This window comes from Apium graveolens, chromosome 10 (assembly GCF_009905375.1).
Source record: "Apium graveolens cultivar Ventura chromosome 10, ASM990537v1, whole genome shotgun sequence".
NCBI lineage: Eukaryota > Viridiplantae > Streptophyta > Magnoliopsida > Apiales > Apiaceae > Apium > Apium graveolens.
In genome coordinates, this window is record NC_133656.1 from 196,750,901 (window position 1) to 196,771,844 (window position 20,944).

General features: G+C 35.1%; 2 protein-coding genes and 1 long non-coding RNA gene across 5 annotated transcripts; all 3 read left to right on the forward strand.

The window, feature by feature from the left end:
- Nucleotides 1-1,624: 1,624 nt before the first annotated feature.
- Nucleotides 1,625-2,544, forward strand: LOC141692501 (auxin-responsive protein SAUR50-like). Its single transcript, XM_074497368.1, has one exon. It carries the CDS (start codon nt 1,829-1,831, stop codon nt 2,114-2,116), a length of 288 nt encoding a protein of 95 aa, XP_074353469.1. The 5' UTR covers nt 1,625-1,828; the 3' UTR covers nt 2,117-2,544.
- An 8,132-nt stretch (nt 2,545-10,676) lies between these two features.
- LOC141689018 (uncharacterized) lies at nt 10,677-14,529 on the forward strand. 2 transcript variants are annotated; one of them, XR_012562230.1, is made up of 4 exons: nt 10,677-10,872; nt 11,761-12,061; nt 12,318-12,409; nt 13,699-14,529. It is a non-coding gene; the product is annotated as an uncharacterized LOC141689018 (long non-coding RNA). The 2 variants fall into 2 exon arrangements; XR_012562231.1 differs by lacking the exon at nt 11,761-12,061.
- A 656-nt stretch (nt 14,530-15,185) lies between these two features.
- On the forward strand, nt 15,186-20,699 carry LOC141689190 (pumilio homolog 12). Of its 2 annotated transcripts, none has more exons than XM_074493377.1 (8): nt 15,186-15,369; nt 16,141-17,809; nt 17,903-18,065; nt 18,600-18,763; nt 18,888-19,146; nt 19,936-20,050; nt 20,137-20,205; nt 20,357-20,699. In XM_074493377.1, the coding sequence occupies exons 2-6, from the start codon at nt 16,284-16,286 to the stop codon at nt 20,041-20,043; spliced, it is 2,220 nt and encodes a 739-aa protein (XP_074349478.1). In that variant the 5' UTR covers nt 15,186-15,369; nt 16,141-16,283; the 3' UTR covers nt 20,044-20,050; nt 20,137-20,205; nt 20,357-20,699. The 2 variants fall into 2 exon arrangements, with proteins under 2 accessions (XP_074349478.1, XP_074349479.1); XM_074493378.1 differs by lacking the exon at nt 15,186-15,369 and adding an exon at nt 15,427-15,735.
- Nucleotides 20,700-20,944: the final 245 nt, after the last annotated feature.

The window sequence follows — 20,944 nt, forward strand, 5'->3', positions numbered from 1 at the left end:
AAGAACTTAATTACAATACTCCCATTATCATGTCTCTCTTAATGAGATGAATTTGAAATTAGAAAGAAATGAAAATGCCAATTTCTGACCAACTCATGCTACTGAAACTCTGCAACAGAAAAAAAAATATCAAGCAAAAAATATCAGGTAAAGATAAGATACAGGTTCTGTACATTATTGACATTTATACCACAATTTCAGTGTGGCTGTAGAGCATGTGGATATGTTTATACTCGAAAGGACTTGTTGGGAAGCTGCAGTAGTAATACAAGAAAAGAGTACAGGATTGCAGGACATCTCCGTATCATGCAATTAATGTTAATAATTATGCGTATTTGCAGATGAATTATGTGAACCTTAGAACATGCAGATACTACTTTTACTTGCGAAAAGCTATGTTGGCACAAGTGGTGCTCATTAGAAGTGGGTTCATTTCAAAATGTAGCTATTATCTGTTCGGGTGTTTGCTTCATTATTCGTTAGGACCACCTTGAAAGCTCCATTATTGTAGCAAGATTCTATTTAACAGTTCAAGATTTCTGTGTTTGATTGCATTTACGATTTTTCTACAAGTCGATCCATCACTTATATAAGCTGCAACATGAAAACAAGTCTTTCGAGAATATCTTGTGAAGTATAGTAATCTTGCATCGAGTATTATGATCACCACAGCTTCTGGTAGTGGTGACAATAACCAACATGTAATTGGCACTTGTTCCCTAACGTTTAATAATTGTAGATTGTAACTAGTTCAGTCTCAGTTCAGTGGAAGTCCTGGTTCCGCCATGCACACACACTTCCAACCCAGCTTTGGTCTTGAACCAATACGTACTCTTTAGAAAAGAATGATACTCCATTATAGTAATTAAACTTATATATGATCCATAATATGTTCTGAAATAGAGACAGCAAAGTTGAAACTTGAAATTTTTTGACGGAATGCTAATTTTGAGCCAAGTCTTGTGGTTTAAACCTCTATTTCTACCACACGCCCCATTGAAATATTCCAACATATCCTTGCTCAAAACTGAACTACTCACATCTGACATCTGCAAGCAACCTATAGCTATAGCTAGCTAGAACTCTAATCAGGATGCACTTCAAACATACATTTACACTGAAATAACAGCAATTAAGCCCAAATGTTGATATCAAATTACTCAATTCGTTGGGGTACAACTCATCAGTCTAGCTAAAGTGCATGCATGATACGTAAAAGCCCTAAAGAGTTTTCTGTGGGAAGAACTGATTAAGTATCCAAATATATCATAATTTACTTGTATTAGAGCGTTTTTAGATCTCCAGTTGGTAATTCTCGCTTATGCTAAACAAATCCCTCCACTTCTTGATCAACCTTACTTCCATAAATATTTAATCTGCCACAAAAATTGTTCCACCAACTAGTTCCCTACCCATTTCTGATACAATACTTCATATGTGCCTAATAATCTATTTAAATACATACTTGTTAAATTGTTTTGACACCTAATTCTCTATGATAAAGACGTTTCAATTGTCACAGAGAGTATTGTGCGAGGAGGGTCTAAATTGCATTATAGAAGGGGCAACATATACTAAAATTAAGTTTTTCGTCCCCACAATGTCTTGGTACAGATACGTATGCACACACATATCAGTACACAAGTACTTCAATCTAAGAACATCCATGGCCTGTACTTTGCCCTACCTGACCCCTTCTCTCATAAATATTGTCTAATATCCCTCTGTAGACAAGTCTTCTTAAATACCCTTCACATCCCTCTATTCTCTTCACCACCTTCATTTCAGTATTCACAATATTCTCCTACTTTTTTCTATCAAAAATTAAATGGCTGTCCTCAAGAAAATTCTAAAGAGATGTTCTAGCTTAGGAAAGAAACACGAGGACGACCACAACTGTGGCCTTCCGGTTGATATACCAAAAGGCCACTTTGCGGTTTACGTTGGAGAAAACAGAAGCAGATACATTGTGCCAATATCATTTTTAACACATCCCAACTTTCAATGTCTCCTTCAACAAGCTGAAGAAGAGTTTGGATTTGTACATGACATGGGACTTACAATTCCGTGTGAAGAAGCAGTTTTCGAGTCTTTGACTTCAATATACAGATGCTGAAGTTTTCGAATTATATTGATTGTGTGACAAGTTAAAGATGCTCAGACATTCATTGAATGAGGGAGATGGTCAAGATGAAGCAGCTGCAGTAGCCTTAGTAACTATATGCTGGTTCTCTTTTTTTACATCCTCTCTTCAATTTTGTTTGATCCTGAGTCTCTTACTTATTTTTTTCAGAATCCGTTAATTTTACGGATTCCTTGCAGCCTTAGCTAGTAGCCAATGAAAATTGATTAATTAATTTAGTTTTGTAGAAGCTTAAGCTGTGTATTTTCCTCATACAGTATATAGAGGTATTTATTATGTTATGCCCTGTGAGATGGAACTCTCATATGAAAGATGGCTGATTACTGTTTAAGATCCATCTCTTTATCTAAATATGGGGTCTGTACAGTTTATTTGATTTATGTGAGTATGCATTGAATCCATCTGTCAATGGTTTGATCATCAAATATCAAACTTTGATGTTTCTACATAAACAATGCAAAACCAAATTACCTTACAAAGAAAAGAAAATGCAAAATCAAATTAGAAGACTTGCAAATGCCGAAGCAAAATTCAACAGAATTTCGATTTAAACAAATTTTACCAAAAAAATATATCCTGATTTTTAATTTAATTTAACATTTTTATTTGAAGAGATAAGAATACTTTTCCCAACATCGCAATACATATATTCGTAAACAAATAAATTTAAAGAGCTAATATAATAAACTCAAGTCAATAATCAATTCACAATTTAGTTATTATATACAATTGAAATTAATTAATCCAGAATTATAACCTTATTCAGAAAAAAAAAATTGAATGTGTATAATTTTCAGATCAAATAATAAAAAATAGTATATTTGATAAGATTCGGACCTCCAACAATAAATATTTGTTATTGGTAAGATTCGAATATGACAAGTTATTTATATTTTTCTAAAAATGAATAGTAGTATAAATATTTGTTATTGATGGAATTCGAATTTGAAAAATTTGATAATATATAAATAATAATATAAATATTTATAAGCCGGAAATTTTGGTTATTTATTTGTTTAGTGTTATAATATAACAATCATTTGATTTATCAAATTTAACGTTATTATACTTTGGTACATGCATTGTCCGATTTGAACCTGCACCTAACAATAATTGCTATTTTCGGGTAAATGAATATATAAGTAGTCAAAAATGCATGCAGAGTTGGCTTTACTATTTTTAATATCAAAATTTTAAAGAAAAAATTGAGTGACAAAATTTTCAAATTTTAATTTCAAACTATTTTCCTAAAATCGTGCCCCTCAGAAAAAAGGTCTCACGTGTCATTCTTGGTGAAAATAACTCTCAATGTCACTTTCTAAAAAGATAGCCTAAATGTAACTCTAAAACTCAATTTCAAATCATGTTTTGGTTAAATATAAAAACGCCTTTACCTTATTTCATTTTAAGTCAGGTTTGTAGATGTTAAACAACAATTGATGCTACACTTTTAACAATTAAACACAACTTAAAAATATGTTTTCAATTATTTTTAATTAATATTTTTTATTTTCATATCTTTTTATTGGTTTTCAAAAACTTTAAAATTTAGAATAATTTTTTTTTTTTTTGAAACAAAAAGAAATTCCATTAAACCATTGAATCATACATGAGAGCCTCCAACACTATCAATGGAGGAGACGTGAGAATGTTTTGGCAATTCGACAAACAAGGTATTCTAGCCATGACATGGGCTGCTTTGTTTGCCTGCCTTTTAACAAAAGAAACAGAATAATCTAGTCTAGACCTGAGGATTTGTTTGCACTCGTCAATTAGGTGACCAATCTCAAGATAATTTGAATCAGCACTTTGAACAGCTTGGACTGTGAGAAGCGAGTCAGATTCGATGAGCACATTTTGGTAAGGCAAAGACTTGATCCAACATAAACCTTCATAAAGAGCAGTTATTTCAGCCTCCAAGACACTGCCTGCACCCGAGATACAAGCAACACGACCCAGAAGAAAATTACCCTCATGATCTCGAATAAGCATACCAGTAGAAAAATCATTTGCTCCAACAGAAATAGAGGCATCCACATTTAGTTTTACACTACCAGTAGGAGGTGGCAACCATTTTTGAATCACATGCTCAGTTCTGGGAATAGAAACTACCTGCATAGCTGATCTCTTTTTCTTCGCATTACGCCATTCAAGAAGAGAATTAGAACTCCAGTCCATGGCTACATTATGATTAACTGATTTATTTTCCCACACTTTTTTATTTCGAAAAAACCAAATGCCCCACAAAACTCTGGCAATTCTTGTAACCTCAGTAGAGTTGGCATGGTTGATCTGATGCACAAGCCATTCTGAAACATCCTCCACGCTACTCATGTCGTATGCATCCCCTGTATACTCCCAACATTTTCTAGCAAAAGAACAGCTGAAAAATACATGCAGCAGCTCTTCAGTATCACCTTCACATAAAGGGCAAATAATAGGTAATACAACTCCTTTTGAAGCTAACCTTGTCCGAATAGGAATGTTATTCCTACTAAAACGCCATAGGAAGATTTTCATCTTGTGAGGAATCAACAATCTCCATAACTTCCTCCACCCTCCAGACTGGATAACATTATTATTCCCTTCATTACAATCATGTCACCAGTGATACCCTGATTTCACCGTATACTGCCCCGTAGTGGTATTAGTCCAGGCAATGCGATCTCTTACATTATTTGTTGGGATTCGAGTCGCCAGAATATGATCAGCATCCTCCTCTACAAACAGAGCACGCACCTTACTGACATTCCAAGATTTAGATTCTGGCATCATTAGATTTGCAACAGACTTGCTCTCCATCTCATACTGATAATTCTAATATACCTTAAACCCATCATTCCCTTGCAACCACGGATCTCTTGTTGCATCAATATCCATACCATCACCCAGAACCCATCTGAAACCCTTCCCAATAGCGTCTTTAGCTGTCATGATTCCATTCCAAATGTAACTTTGACCTTGACTCGCCTTAGCATTCAAAAAATGGGAGGTTGGGTAATACCGTGCCTTATACACACGAGCCACCAAGGATTGCGGGTTTTTCATAAAATTCCAGCATAATTTCCCAATAATTGCAATATTAAACCCATAAAGACTCCTAAATCTCATACCACCCTTACTCTTTGACATGCTCATTGCATTCCAAGATAACCAGTGAATGCCCTTACTATCTCCTGAGTTAGAACTCCACCAGAACTTATTCAAGATACGTTCAATCTCCCAACATAAAGTTTTAGGTAAAAGGAAACACGACATACAATAAGAAGGCAGAGACTGTGCAACATTCTGAATTAAAACAGCTTTACCTGCTCGAGAAATAGGCTTTGCATTCCAACTTTGAACTTTTTTCCACACTTTGTCTTTAACAAAACCGAATACTTTCTTTTTTGATCTCCCAACAAGAGATGGAAGGCCAAGATACTTACCCTCACTAAGATCAGAATTAACCCCAAGGATAGTGGAAAGAGCTTCCTTCTCAGCGTGCTAAACATTTGCACTGTAGAACACCCCCGATTTTTGAAAATTCACCGACTGCCCCGACAAACTCTCGTACTCATTTAGCAGACTTTTAACCCTGTTGGCTTCCAATGCATTAGCTTTGAAAAACAAAAAACTGTCGTCAGCAAAAAGAAGATGAGTAACGATTGGAGCACTAGGACTGATTTGAGTACCACTAATTGACCCTTCATTAGCAGCAGCTAGTATAGACCGTGAGAGACCCTCCACACAAAAGAGGAACAGATATGGTGACAAGGGATCGCCTTGGCGAAGACCCCTTGACGGAGTAATAGGGCCAATACTTGAACCATTAAAACAGAATTCATATGAAACCGTCTTGACACATAGCATGATCCAATTAATCCAAGTTGAACAGAAACCCATCTCTTGCATCCTTGATCTCAGATAGCTCCAATCAACTCTATCATATGCCTTACTAATGTCAAGTTTTAAGGCAACCTCCCCTTCACTTCCTTTATTCTTCCGATTCATATGATGGATAACCTCAAAGGCCACTAATACATTGTCAGTAATGCTCCTTCCCGGAATAAAAGCTGACTGATTTTCTGTGATCAAACTTGGCAGAACATCCTTTAGTCGATTTGCCAAAACTTTAGCAAGTATTTTATAAAGAACGTTGCATAGTGCGATAGGACGCAGGTCCTTCATACAGCTTGCATTTTCTTTTTTCGGAATGAGAACCACATTTGTATCGTTTAAAATTGCTGGAAAATTATAATTCGTGAGCCATTCCTTGCAACATTCGAATACCTCTCGCCCTAAAATCTGCCAGAATTGTTGGAAGAACGCAGGGTTGAGCCCATCTGGCCCAGAAGCCTTATCTGGATGCATTTGTCTTACTGCAGTAGAAAATTCCTCAAACTTGACCTCTGCCGTTAGCATCATATTCTGCTCCACTGATACTTGTGCCTCTCTGTAATTCTGCCTTGGCACTGTACTAGATGAAGACCCTGAAAATATATCTCGAAAATACTCCCCAACTATTCCACACATAGCCTCGTGATCATCAACTCTTTCCCCATCCTCTGTCAATAGAAACTTAACTCGATTCGCTTTTTTTCTAGCAGTTGCATTTGCGTGAAAAAATCGAGTATTTGCATCCCCTTCCGCCAACCAGAACGTTTTAGCACGCTGCTTCCAATATACCTCCTCCTGAAATAGAAGATCATCAAGCTTATTCTTCTCCTCAAAGTACTTAGCTATACCAACATCATCTGTACGATCAACAAGATTTGAAATAGTAGCCTTCTGCTTCTTTATCTTATCACGAAATTTGTGGAAAAAATTCCTACCCCAGCGTGCCATGAAAGATGAAACAGAAATGAGCTTTGGGAGGATATTAATACGAGGTAGAGTCAACCAAAAATCAGCCACTTCCTTTCGAAAACTCGGTTCCTCCAACCAAGTGTTCTCAAACTTAAACCGGAACTGCTTTTTAGAGAACGTTGTACTGAGCAAATCAAGCAAAATAGGATCATGATCCGAATAGGTTGTATGGTAGAGAACTAATTTGCATAGGGGATATTTATTCCACCACGATCTCGAAGCGAAAGCCCTATCCAACTTCTCCCTCACCCAGTCTTTAGTACCTCGACCCCTTTCCCAAGTAAACATGCCCCCTTGAAGATCAATTTCAGTAATATTGCAGTCATCTATAGCCATACGAAAACCATCAATAAGACTTTGGGGATGAAGAGAATTACCTTGCTTATCAGATTGATGAAGAAGGTCATTAAAATCCCCAACAATACACCATGGCAACGAAGACATTTGAGATAAAGTGCGAATAAGATCCCATGAGTTTTTCCTCCTTCCACGTTCAGGAAAACCATAAAAACAAGATAAACGCCAAGAAGCTACACTATTATTAAGAAAAACCACATCAATATGGTTCTGAGAATAGCCCGTCACCTCACAGGCTACATTATTCTTCCAAAGAACAGCTAGACCGCCACTATGCCCAATACAGTCCACAGTAAAACACTGAGAAAATCCAAATTTAACTCTAATATCTTCAATCTTTCTAGCTTTCGACAAAGTTTCAGATAAGAAAACAAATTGGGGTTTACGCGCCTTTAATAAGTCGCCCAGAACACGAACTGCCCGAGGGTTCCCCAACCCTCGACAGTTCCAGCTTAGAAGATTCATTTGGACTGGCTAGCTTGCATTGCAAGCTTAGCCAAAGCAGGTGAAGAAGAAACTATGCAGTCCTTATTAGAAAGTATAGCTTCCATAGGACTAATCTCAGTGTCATCAATACTGCGATCAGTTTCCATATATTCCTTTGTATCCAGCCCACTCCTCCTTCTTTTCCTCTCTTCAATGTTAAGCCCAACAAGCTCATCCTCTATAGGCCCATTTGTTTTAAAATATCCCGCTGAAACATTTGAATTCTCACCTCCACTTTGAGCGCCCAAGTTTGTTACATTTGAAATAACTATACCCCTTGACCTGCTCCTAAAATAACTCTCCTTTCCTTTCATCCCCTCCTGCCAATCCGCAGATTGATTATAGTAATTATCCTTCCCGAACTTTTCGCCCCAATCCCCATCTTTCTCGTCTCTCAGCCACTTGCTTTTCTCTTGCCCACCCGCCCTACGTGGTGGTGCTCGGAGCCAGCCACCCCATTCCCTTAACGCTTCCTGGCCACCTCCCATATTCTTCTTACAGAACCTATCAGTATGGGTGAGCATGCCACATGTGAAACAAAAATCACCCAGCCTCTCGTATTTGCAATTAACTATGCATTCTGACCCATCTCTTTTGCATATTTTCTTCTTACGTTTTAAAGGCTTCCTGACATCAACCTGTATCCTTATTCTCATACTTTCACGCCAAATGCTTGTATTGTTATTCGGATCATATGCCAAGAAACTACCAAAGAAATTTCCAAGCTGTCTACCATCAGCCTCCGTCATGAACCCCGTGGGAAGGCCATGAAGCTGGATCCAAAAACTCAGATTATACAGTGGCACTTTCAATGGATCTTCACCCTTTGGAATAGTACTAGTAACCAGCATAGAACCATCGAACGCCCAAGGACCCCCATTAACAACCCATTGCATATCATCAACATGGTAGAACTGAAAGATAAATGCCCCGTCCTTCAGATCTTTAATACTAATGCCTCTTGCAGGTCTCCATACATCCGCAAGCTTAGACTTCATTACACGAGAATTAAGATTTTTCTCCGTCAAAAAACGCCCTACCAAACAAAGCTCAAATTTATCAACCTCATCCTCTATCCCAACATCAAAGACGATTTCCTCATTCTCCTCATCATCTATTGTTATCTCCGCCAATCTTTCGTTGATGCTAGACATCTCAGCCATAACGATGAAAACCACTCTCACAACTTTGTTAAAAGAAAGAGAGAAAAAACATAAACTCTCACATACATGGAGAGAACAGTCTAGTTACTCTTAAAAGCTACTATATAAACCCTATATTGAATTTGTTTTAAAAGAGCAATTGTATAATTTAGAATAATTTTTTTAAAATTCAATCGTGGGCCATAATTTAACAAGTTTAGGTTCACCAATCCTTTTGGATTTTAGAAATATTAAAAAATAAATAATAAAACGTACACCGATTTAGGGTTTAGGGTATTTACCTAAACCCTAATTTACTCTAAGGTTTAGGGAACCGAACTCTAATTATTAATTATTTTTAATATTTTAGAGTTTACCGGTTCCTAATTTGGGTTTTAAAAATATTAAATTATTTATATATATATATATGAATAAAGTACGAACAAAACTTCACTTAGAATAAAGTTTTGAACTTCAAAATATAGCATTTTTGAGTATTTTGGGTAAAAATAAGAAAATGCAATTTGAGTTTGTGTTAACATTCAAAACAATGTCGGGAACTCCGCGTCTGCTTTGAATAACATTAGTTGAGATTGGGTTTTTTGATTTAAATAAATAAAAAAATCAAAAGCAATTGCGTTATTTTATTATTCACAAAAATTGTAACCCAAACTCTATTTTGAAGTGATATTTAGGGATATTTACTTGTAGAAAATTTTTCTATTTTTTGTTTTTCTAAAATTTTTATTTCTAAGAAAACTGTTGAAAACTGAGAGAATGTGTTTCAAATACTAAAATAATATATGATATGTTTTCTATTTTCTTAAAAATATTAAATAAATGACAATATAATTTGAGTAAATATATAGAAGAGCAACCAGTAAAATAATTTAAAGATTTCACAACTTAATTTTATATACATATTTCTTTAACATGTTTAAAATAACTTTTTTAGATAAAATATAATTAAATATGACAAATAAAGTATAAAATAGTCTTCTAAAATAGGTTGAATAATGAAACTTTCTAATTATATGACTAAGTGTATATATATATATATAATTTTGTAGCTTTTAATAAATAATCTAATTAATAATTATATACAAATTTTTTGAATAATATTTTACGAAATCCCTTCTTTATCTTTTTAACATATAAGTTATTAGTTATTATATTATTAAACTCCCTCTTAGAATTTAAATATTAATATTAATCAAATTAACAAAATAATTGTTAAATTAAACTATTTTGATTTTTTTATTACAAATATGTATTATACTTTTTAATTTAAGAATATGTATTATAGTGTTGAAACTTTATAAATTCCATAAGTTAAGTTAGTAGTATATTATTTGTTACTGACTACTTTTTTTTGTTAACTTTCTAGGTAAACTTACAAAATTGTTAATGGCCATATAAAGTTAAAAATAATAAAAATATAAAAATATTTGTGTCTGTGTGTTTTTCACTTTTTTAGATTTAGAAAACATCAAAATTTTATTTTTCACACTTTTCATATGTGTAGTTATAATTTAGAAAATAAGTAAAACGTGTTTTCTATTTTTCTTTAAAAATTTTATATTTAAACATGTTTTTAGTTTTTCCAATTTTTTTAAAAAAAAATTTGAAAAACAGTTGAAGTAAACATGCCTTAAATTCATTTTTTCATAAATTGACGGGTCATTTTCCCAGAAACAGCGGTGACATATGGGGTAGTATAAGTGTATAACCCTGTTTTGTTTCGGTTAATAAACGTAGGAGATTCAATGGATTCTTCTTCGGTTCAAGTAGCGGCGATCTCGGACCCGCTCCAACTCAATTCAAAACCCTAATTTCACCCCTAAATGTCATCTTCAAACCAACACCAATCCGAAGCTTAACTCATTTTCAATCTCTGTAAGCAAACTGATCCTAACTCTATTACTCTTAAAATTGCACATTTACTTCAATACTCACTTCCTATCGAAGCTAGAGCAATGTCTGTTATCTTACCTCATAAACAGTTTATTTTTGGCGATAACAAATCGTTTCTTGGCCTAGTTTGTTATTACGTAACCAATTGATTTAATATTCGAATTGTAACCATAAGAAATTAAATAACAGGAAAATAACTTGGAGAATACATACTTAAGATAAACACATGATAAATTGGAATTAAAGGTGAAAAAACTGAAAGAAGTACTGGAATTGAAGTAATGGAGTGTCAAATACTGAAATGAAATAAATGACTATTTCTCCGGTAAGTGGTCAGGAAAATGAGATTATTATGTACCTGCGCTCTTTGGGCTTCACTTGGCTTGGGGCTGAAATTCTGATAGTAAATGAACCAATTGATCAGAACTACTAGCACACTTGGCCCGAATATCTCCAGGATAGTTGAATTTCGAAGGTAGCAACAAAACTTTCTAGGGCCAAGTGTTGGAATTTAATCTCAAACGTACATGTCTGGTTCTTGTCTGGTTCTATTATATGTCTAGGTCTAGTTTCTGGTTTACTTTGTTTAGGAGTCTTTCTATTTATTATGTAATGTTAACTAGTTAATAAATCAACAAGTCATTTGACGAGCAAGTCTGCTTTTCTCTCTCAGTTTCCAGTTGATATATTTGTATAACTATACATATATTCCAATACCACGCACTAGTATTAGTATAGTGACATTCCAATACCAAGCAGAGGCTAGCCTCTTGACATAACTTGAGATTAATTAATTATGATTCTGAGTCCAATTAGACAATGTTTTCCCACATTCTCCGGGTTCACTAATACCATTACCATAAATCTTAGGTCATATCCTTTGAGTATGATCATTCCGCTTTTTTTCAAGTTCCAAGAAAGATAATCGGAGTCATGGTGCATAGCTAGCCTTTCAAGTACCTTTGCAATTAACGTGGAGCAGCATTGCCATAGTCAATTATATTGCCCTCTTCCTTCTTTGTAACAACGAGAAGTCTTTCTGAAGTAACACCACAAGAAAATGGATGCCAGGATCATATACTAAGGATGTCATGCTCCAATACCAAACAAGGACCAACCGCTTGACAATAGTTGTACCAACATTCTGATTGTTGTCCATTCACATTACTTGGTATTGTACCTCTCAAGCATGGGTACCACTTTGTTTTCCTTGTCATGTTTATGGCTGCTGCAAATTGCATGTAATATCTTACACATTATTGCTCTCGTCTCTTATGCTTTTCCAACTTAAGTGTTGTTTAATTGATTATTATGTTTAATATTTAATTTGTACATGGATTACATATTTTTCTATTTATTTTTTACCTCATTAAATAATTGTTTTGTGAGATGCTTTGAGTTTTGATATCTGTTGTTCTCTTTGGCAGGTTCTTCCTGCCTAGTTGAGCTGCTTGCTATTAAAAGGTGACCTCATTGAGGCAAAAGTCGTCCACAACCAACTGTGTAATATGGTGGAAAGGTATTCTGGCCCTCTTCAAACTTAGCATGTCCGTGTACATTTTATGTATGAACATAATATAATTTTAGTTTCTGCTGAATTTCAGAAATAGAGCTTCTAAAACACAACTATCAGTATACCCCCATAATAGTTCAGTATTTGCTGAGTTTAGAATTCAGTATTTAAACTGATTCAGCAGCTTATATTTTTGAAATAACAGTTTGCAGTAAAGAAATATGTGTGAAAAAAAATAGATGATGAAATGGTACCTGTACTATATACTTGGAATCTGTAACTGTGTGTCGGATAAGACCCCAATTTCTAAAAATTAGGGACAAGGGGGACTCTGTCCTATTTTGGACTAGGGTACGGGGCATAACATAAATATTAGTTATCAGTTATATTAGATAAAATTTTGCGGTAATAATTAAGTTAAACTAAACTAAAACTGAACATGATATTAGGAAAGGCTTTGCAAGTTAGATATCCTCTCGTGGTCTTCTTTTTCTCCTTTGTGTTTCCTCATCTTTTTCTTTTTGCATCCTTAGCTCATCTCCAGGCATCTTGCATGTGGTCTTTTAGTTGGTCATTTCTCAGGCTCTACCCGGCTAACAGATGTATGTATCTACGTATCTAGTAATGCCTACAAATTTTAATCATATTTTAGTAAAAAAGTCATGTGTTGGGGAGTTTGGTGAACTGATGGATAAAATCTTGTTTGAACACCTAACTTCACTGTATTTATGCTGTTTCACAAGCTTAGAGCGAGATTTGAGGTTGATCATGAATATTATTCTGGCGGTTGGGTATAATACTTCATCAAATTTCGAGCCTTTCGGTTGTGGTGAGCACAATTGTTTCAAGATATAAGAAAATGTTATGTGAAGTTTTAAGAAAAAGATACAATACTTCATCAAGTTTGGTATTGCGGTTGAATTCCCTACCTGGAAAATGTTATGTAACGTTATAAGAAAGAGTTGATAATTGTCTATTTGGACATGACACATTGTGTTCATAGAAATTCTTTTTACTGTTTGAGGTGGGCAATTGGATAACAATTAAAGATTCATAGCTTAACTGAGTCGGGACATGTTACTATGCTTTAAATCAATTATCATGTTCTACCAATGCATTCTTATGTGATGTGATATATTTGATGGTATTTTCATTTAATCAGATGGTGTATATCTTGGACTTTTGATAGTCAATTAGTTTTGTGGCTTCTCTCAAAGATTACTGTGTGCGGCCTAGTCGTTTCTGTTGCAAGCATTATTACCTTTACTGAGAGGGTGTTACCTTTTTTACTGCAGGTTCTATATGCTGGCAAGGATCTTGCACCGAACAAACTGCTAGCCGAATGATTAATCTACTGAGTTATATATCACCTACTTTATAACCGTAACTAAGAAATATGTTCCGTTCTTCTGCGAAGAAAGTCCCATCCTCCAGAACATCAGTTGTCGGTGACCGGAGTTTGCCACATCCGGTGTGGCCACCCGATTGTTCAAAGAGCACACAATAAGCCTCCCATTTTCCGTAACAAACCGTCTTTCTTAGCAAAAGAACGGAACATTTTTTTCAATTAGGGTTTTCAAGTAGGTGAGAGATTTAGATGTAGTATAAAGTAGTGTGGGAGTAATATATATATATAGAATGTAAACACAAATAAAATGGAAGCGGAGGTGGGTAAATGGGAAATCACAAAGTGTCAATTAGCTTATTGCTATGTGAACGTGGGTGCGAGTGAAATGAAACCCGCCTGTTTTGTAGCATGTGTGTCGATGTTGGTGATGTATTGCAACCATGCACCCGAAAGAAAGGAGCTGCCAGTTTGCCGCTTGTAAGTTTGTGCGGTCTTATTGATCCATGCAAGAGGTTTCAGGATTGTCTAGAAGGCAATTCATGTTGAAGTTTTGATCTACTTCATTTTGCATTTCCATGTCAAATGTATACAGTATGTATATGGTGGACTATGATTTCTTGGGCACTTTGTCACAGAATATTATAATTTGGGTGATGATTTTTAGGGCAATACTCGTGTCCTTGGGTTTGGCATGGCGAACTCTGTTCATTCATGAAAATTTCTGTACAGGTCATAGTTAACCCATCTTATTTAAATTTATAATCTGTTGTTACGGTGATTTAAGTGTCTTCCTCATTTTTCAGTTTTTCTTTCAAATTTGCTGTGTTAAAGAGAAAGTACATCAATTATTATGTTGCTGAACTCATAGTTATAACATATCAGGCTTGCAAGATACATTACTTGTTATTAGAATTTATTATGGTAATGTGCAATGACAGATATTTACGCTAAGGAATTAGTTTATAGGATTATTTGCCTATCCTCCTGTGCCACAGGTAGTGTAGTTTATTACTCCTATTATTTAGCTCTGCAGTTAATTAGTTATGCCAGCTCAAACATACTTATTCCCAATATTGTTTAATATATAACTTCTTTTAAATATCAATTTTACTGTTGGATATTAAATAACGTTGATGAATTATAACTCGATAAAGATTGAACCCTCGCATTCACATTAAATTTGTCTAAAATTGTCAATTGATCAACTTAGTTAGTCAATTTGGTAATTTTAACATTACTTAGTGCAATAATAAATGGGACACCATGCGTTAGATGAGATGCAACATACACAACTTTATCTTTGCATAAATAAATAGGTCATAGAAAGCTTAACTACTCACACAATTCCAAGAATAAAAATAGGTATGTTTTAATGGTGTAACGTACAAAGAGTACTAATTTAAAGACTACTATAAAAACTGACTTGTGAGTTGAGGAGGCTTGAAACAGCAACAAATGAATGGTTAATATTATGTGAATAAATAGTATTGCAGTCCATAGTGTATATTGTATAATCATGTGAATGATGAAATTAAGATGATACAACACAAGAAAGGGCAAAGTAAACCAAAAACGTACCAAACCAAAGAAAAGGAAGAAGCATGCATATGCATGGGAGGTGTGTTAAGTGTAGTATTTCTATGTCTATGTCTATGTTTGTTTGTTTGTTTGTTTGTTTGGTCTCTCTCTCTCTTGACTCACTCACTCCTCTTAATACTCATTTTTTCTATTCTCCCTATAATTATGATTATTAGTAGAATGAATCAAAACCTCTCCATCTCCACGCCGCCTATCTTCTTTACCTACAACATAATTAACAAACAAACATTATGTACTACTTCGTGTTTCTAGTTGATCATCACTCTTTTGTTCTCTCAACAAATACTCCATTTCTTTAATTACCCCCCCCCCCCTCCTTTTCTTTGTTTTTTCACCTGTCTGTCTGTCCATCATCATCCTTCTAGCTTCTCTATCAATGCTGCCGGTATGTTTGCTTTATTGTTGTTTCGTTATCATTCGTGTTTTCTTTATTTCTCTTATTTGTATGACTGTGATCATGGTTTACGTTGATTTTGTTTTTGCTGTGTTTTATTGCTTTTTTGTATTCTGTTCTGTCAGATCGATCTCTTGTGAATGTAATAAGCTAATTTAATTAGATATGAAAATTTCGTGCATGAAGAGTTTTGGTTTACTTAATCAGATGACAAGGGTTGATATGTGATGTAAAGTACCTGGTTTTAGTGATCAATAGTTTGTCCGAAATTTAAACAAATGTTCTTGATTTATAGGAGTGGTGTATTCTGATCACACGATTTTGGTCTGCGTGGGTCGTGGTAATGTTGGTGGAATATGGTTGAAATGAGGCTGATTATATATTGTGTTCTTGCAGATTTGTTTGATCAGAGCTTGTTAATTAACTGCATGATCCATTTAGTCTTTCCATGTGGACATTGGGATGTTCACTATCTGGAGTTTTGTTGAATAAAGTAAGTTTTAGCTACATTTTTAGGTGAGATTGCTCAATTCAGCACAATGGAAAAACGCTTAAATGAACTCGAGTTTGATGAATTTGAGAAACTTCTTGGTGAGATTCCAAGTGCTACTTCTGGCAACCCGAGTCACGAAGAATCTGGAGTAACGAATTCACAAAAAAGAGCATTTAATGAAAAACTGGTGAAAGAACGTGGGAGTTTGGATGAAGCGAAAGTATCTCCTAATGGCATCCAGCAATCAAACATCAGGATGATACAACAGGAAGAACCAAATCTTCCTGATGATCAGTCCTTGACATCTGCATTTACAGAATTGAGCTTCAAAGATAGGGGAATTGCGGGCTATGCCGGTCCTCTTGTTAACAATCCATCGTTTATACTCAATGGACAATCTGCAAATGGCTATAAGAATTTCACATCAAACCTGGACCCCCGATTTATAGTCACTCCTCCAGGACCAGCAACTATATCCTCAAATGGGTTTGAAAGCTTTGATGTGAATGTACAAGAGCTCAAGAAGCAGCAAATCGGGTACTGTCAGCCAACTGATAATTTCTCTGGTGCGGTGCCATTAGGTCACGGAGTACAAGGATTTCACCTTGTTCCAAATGTTCCGGTCCCAGGAATAGAGTTTCCTATTCTTCCGAATCAACAGCAACTTTATGTAGATGCTCCATCCGGACTTCCTTATATACATCCACAACAACTGACCTCACCTCAAATTACATGGAGACATGTCGAAGAGGAACAGTACTACAGAATGCATCAGCAGTTCTTATATTTGCAGCAGCTCCGTAATCAGCACTTGGAAGGCCAGCATCCAATTTCAGAAAATGGGAATTTTGCAAGGCTAATGAATAGGAATGCAAGACACTTATGTCATGAAAAGCCACTCTCTTATCATCTTGAGCCTTGTAAGCAAGAGCCTTTTATGAACAAGACTATGATTCCAAGGAGCACAAACCAACTCCGTTCCACTTTCCCATCTAATGGTCACTCAGGGAGAGTTTCTGACCATGTGGGTAAACATAAGTTTCCGGAAAAGATTCTTACTAGAGCGAATGGTCTGAATTCTCTTAGGTCTGTCAAGTTTGGTTCCTTTGGAGGTAACGAGCCTATTCTGAATGTAAGTCCAAATGGAAGGGCTTTGCCAAAAGAATATTGCAACCACAGTACGTCCACCCCAAATGTTGAACTCCAGATAAACAATTCAAGCTCATGCGGTTTGTCAAGTGGCATTTTTGACTTCAAATTAAACAACTCAAAGCTTCTTCTTCACAAAGATAACTCCTTGGAAGAATTCACGGGTAGAATATATCTTATGGCGAAAGACCAACATGGCTGCAGGTTCTTGCAAAGAAAATTTACGGAGGGCAACCAAGAAGATGTAGAAAAAATCTTTCTTGAAATAATTATGAACATTGTTGAACTTATGACGGATCCCTTTGGGAATTACCTTGTCCAGAAACTTCTTGAAGTATGTGATGAGAATCAACAGATGCAGATACTGCATTCCATCACTAGAAAACCTGGTGATCTTGTTAGAATTTCATGTGACATGCACGGGTTTGCACTCTCACCTTCCCGCTGTTTTATGCCCTTCATTTCACACTATTCTAAAACCCAGTTGCTAACTCTTACTGGAATATTACAATGCAGGACTAGAGCTGTCCAAAAGGTTATTGAAACACTCAAGACACAAGAACAATTCTCTATTATTGTTTCGGCACTGAAGCCTGGAATAGTTACTATTATAAAAAATATGAATGGAAATCATGTTGCACAACGATGTTTACAGTACTTAACGTCTGAATACAGCGAGGTAAAGATTACCAGCAGCACATTTAAGAAATTTATCCTTCTTCTCACTTGTTCTACCTCTGACTTCACACTATTGATTCATTGGTAAATCGTTTTAATTATATTTACTTAAATTGCAAGTCCTTGGGGGGGGGGGGGAGTACTGTTATGGTCACTTAATTTTAAATAGTTTTCTCTTCTTAATTTCCACTCATTTAATCAAGTAAAATAAGGTTTTCTCCACATTTCTGGGTAGCTCTGACTTTGCATGGTCTAAAAGTGGTAAATGACTCAGATCAGTCATGTAGTATTGAAGTCAAATAAGCTAATGATATCTATAGTGTCTCTAAAGCAGAAGAAATTATGCACCTGAAATAAAATTTAAACTTTTTATGTGTTCATGAGGTTTATGACCACTACTACTTCTACTTCAGGGCTGTGTCTTAGCTTGTGATCATGAAAATAACACCAGCTATACATGTTTTTGTGATATCAATATATTTAGTGTTGGAAACCTTTGTATGGTAAATTTTGCTTTCTGCTTATCTATTTGCAGTTCCTCTTTGATGCTGCAACAGCCAACTGTGTTGAATTAGCAACAGATCGTCATGGATGTTGCGTGCTTCAGAAGTGTTTAAACCGTTCTGATGATGAGCAACGACATCGTCTGGTCCAAGAGATCACGTCAAATGCCCTGATTCTCTCACAAGATCCATTTGGGTACAATTGCTCTCTGATATTCATGCACCCACTAACATTCATTCTTACCCTGGTATCTCAAACTTTCCCTTTGTGGTTCCATATTGGATTCTTGTGGTTGATCGGATATTGTTTTTTCTTGCAGAAATTATGTAGTGCAGTATGTCTTTGAGATTCATGCTCCTTGGGCAACAGCTGAAATTCTTGACCAACTAGAGGGAAATTATGTCGACCTGTCTATTCAGAAATATAGTAGCAATGTTGTTGAGAAATGCCTAAAATATGCAGGAGAAGAACGTGTATTTTCGATTATTCAAGAGCTCATAAACAGTTCCCGTATTGATCAAATCATGCAAGATCCTTATGGAAATTATGTTGTCCAAGCAGCACTAAATCTTTCTAAGGTGTGTGATCCTATCGTGAAAGAGATGTCTTTTTCTAGCATGTGTTTTAGGTTAACATGAACCACAACCAAGCAATGCAACTAAAGAGAACACCTAGTAATATTTTGCGACTCAAATCATGTTCATATAAATCTGTTTAGAGGCTATTCTATTGTTTACGTCAATATGTTTAGAATGTCAATACAAAGTGAATCATATACATGCCGACACCATATACAGGATTGGTTTCTTTTAAGCTCTGATATTAGCAATGTTTTTATCTTTCAAAGTAAAAGATGACTGATTTTCTAATGAATTGACTTGCGTAGCAAATTGTTAGTGTATCAGTTGGTCTTGGTTGTGCCTATTCTACTGAAATTTCCAAAAATATGGTAGTTAGCGTTGCTTAATCAAATGGATTGAACATTATGAAAGTGGTCTCAACTATTTGAACTTCAAGTGCTTTTCATATAACATAAAGTAGCATTTCATGTCCTCTGGTTTGGTTATTCATCTCCCCTGGTATCTACCTTAATTCTTGGTTTCTGAGCAGTGAAATCCTTTCCTTCTCTGTTTATCATCCGGGCCTAACAATTATCTAGTTTTATATTGTATCAGACATTGCTCTCATGTAATAATATGCAGTTCGTTCGTACTATGTCCAGAGGTAGCATTAAACAAAATACAATAAACAAATGTTGATTATACTAAACTTTAGAGGCTGAAATAGCAAGAATTTTATGAAATTTCAAAGGTAATATATCTTTCCATAGAATGTAAGGCGGCTGTTTACTTTTTGTTAATAACCAGGGAGCTCTTCATGTTGCATTGCTGGAGGCTATAAGAACAAATGTTCATGTGCTTCGAAGTAGTCCTTATGGGAAGAAAGTTCTTTCAAGCAATGGTCTCAAAAAATAATTTGCAGGTACATTGAAATCTATCTTTCGATAAGTAACCGTGATTCACCTTCCACTTTGTTACTGAAGTTTGCATGTCATAATAATTTTGCAGGGCCATCATATCTACCATTTTTGTTTCCTAGTATCCTGTGAACATTTCACTATCTTGCAGCAATGAAAGGTCATATTTCACAATTAATTTTGTTATCTTGTTTAATTAAGTATATGATTAGGGATGTCCTCTCGTTAGTAATCCAGCTCTCTTCGCTGAATTATATCCCTGATGGAGAAAATTAAAATTTCCTATTAACATCTTATAATTCTCATGACAGTGACTTGGGACTGAGCCTGCTGCAGAGGTATTGGCAGTTAGTTAGCATTCCATTGAATCACCAAAAAGAGGGGCGTTTGGTATGGGAATAATTTATAATGTGGTCTGTTTTTACAGTCCAGGCTAAATAATGATCAAACTTGATGATGTTATGTTCTATTTTCAGTTCCAGTTTCCTAGTATTTGTATATTTTGTATTTGACAAACTGTTGTGACCTTATTCTTATCTATTTTCCTGTAAAATAAGAAATCCCATCTTTTCAGATGACTAATGAACAGATCTTCATAATAGATGTACAAAAGGGTATATGTTGATCACTTATGGCAAATTTATTCTTCTGACTTGTGAGAAGTTACTAATTACTTAATTACTTAATTTGAGGGAATTGAATCCCAAATCTCTTCCCACCTAGGTTATTAGTTCTCCTTTTAAGCAAATAAATATTTGAAATTGGTGGTCAATATTGTGAGCAAACTTCACTGGATGTCAAAATAAATTTAATAGATAAAAATTGTTCAATTTTTTTTTATTAAAATAATTATATTGGATGTTAGAATTTTGTCGACGTGACACACAATCTTACACATA

Bases quoted from the DNA above. Each gene is read 5' to 3' on its own strand.
- LOC141689190 (XM_074493377.1), top strand. From the start codon at position 16,284: ATGGAAAAACGCTTAAATGAACTCGAGTTTGATGAATTTGAGAAACTT. The intron at 17,810-17,902 runs GTTTGCACTCTC...ATTACAATGCAG, and splicing joins ATTTCATGTGACATGCACGG to GACTAGAGCTGTCCAAAAGG. The intron at 19,147-19,935 runs GTGTGTGATCCT...GTTAATAACCAG, and splicing joins CAGCACTAAATCTTTCTAAG to GGAGCTCTTCATGTTGCATT.
- LOC141692501 (XM_074497368.1), top strand. From the start codon at position 1,829: ATGGCTGTCCTCAAGAAAATTCTAAAGAGATGTTCTAGCTTAGGAAAG.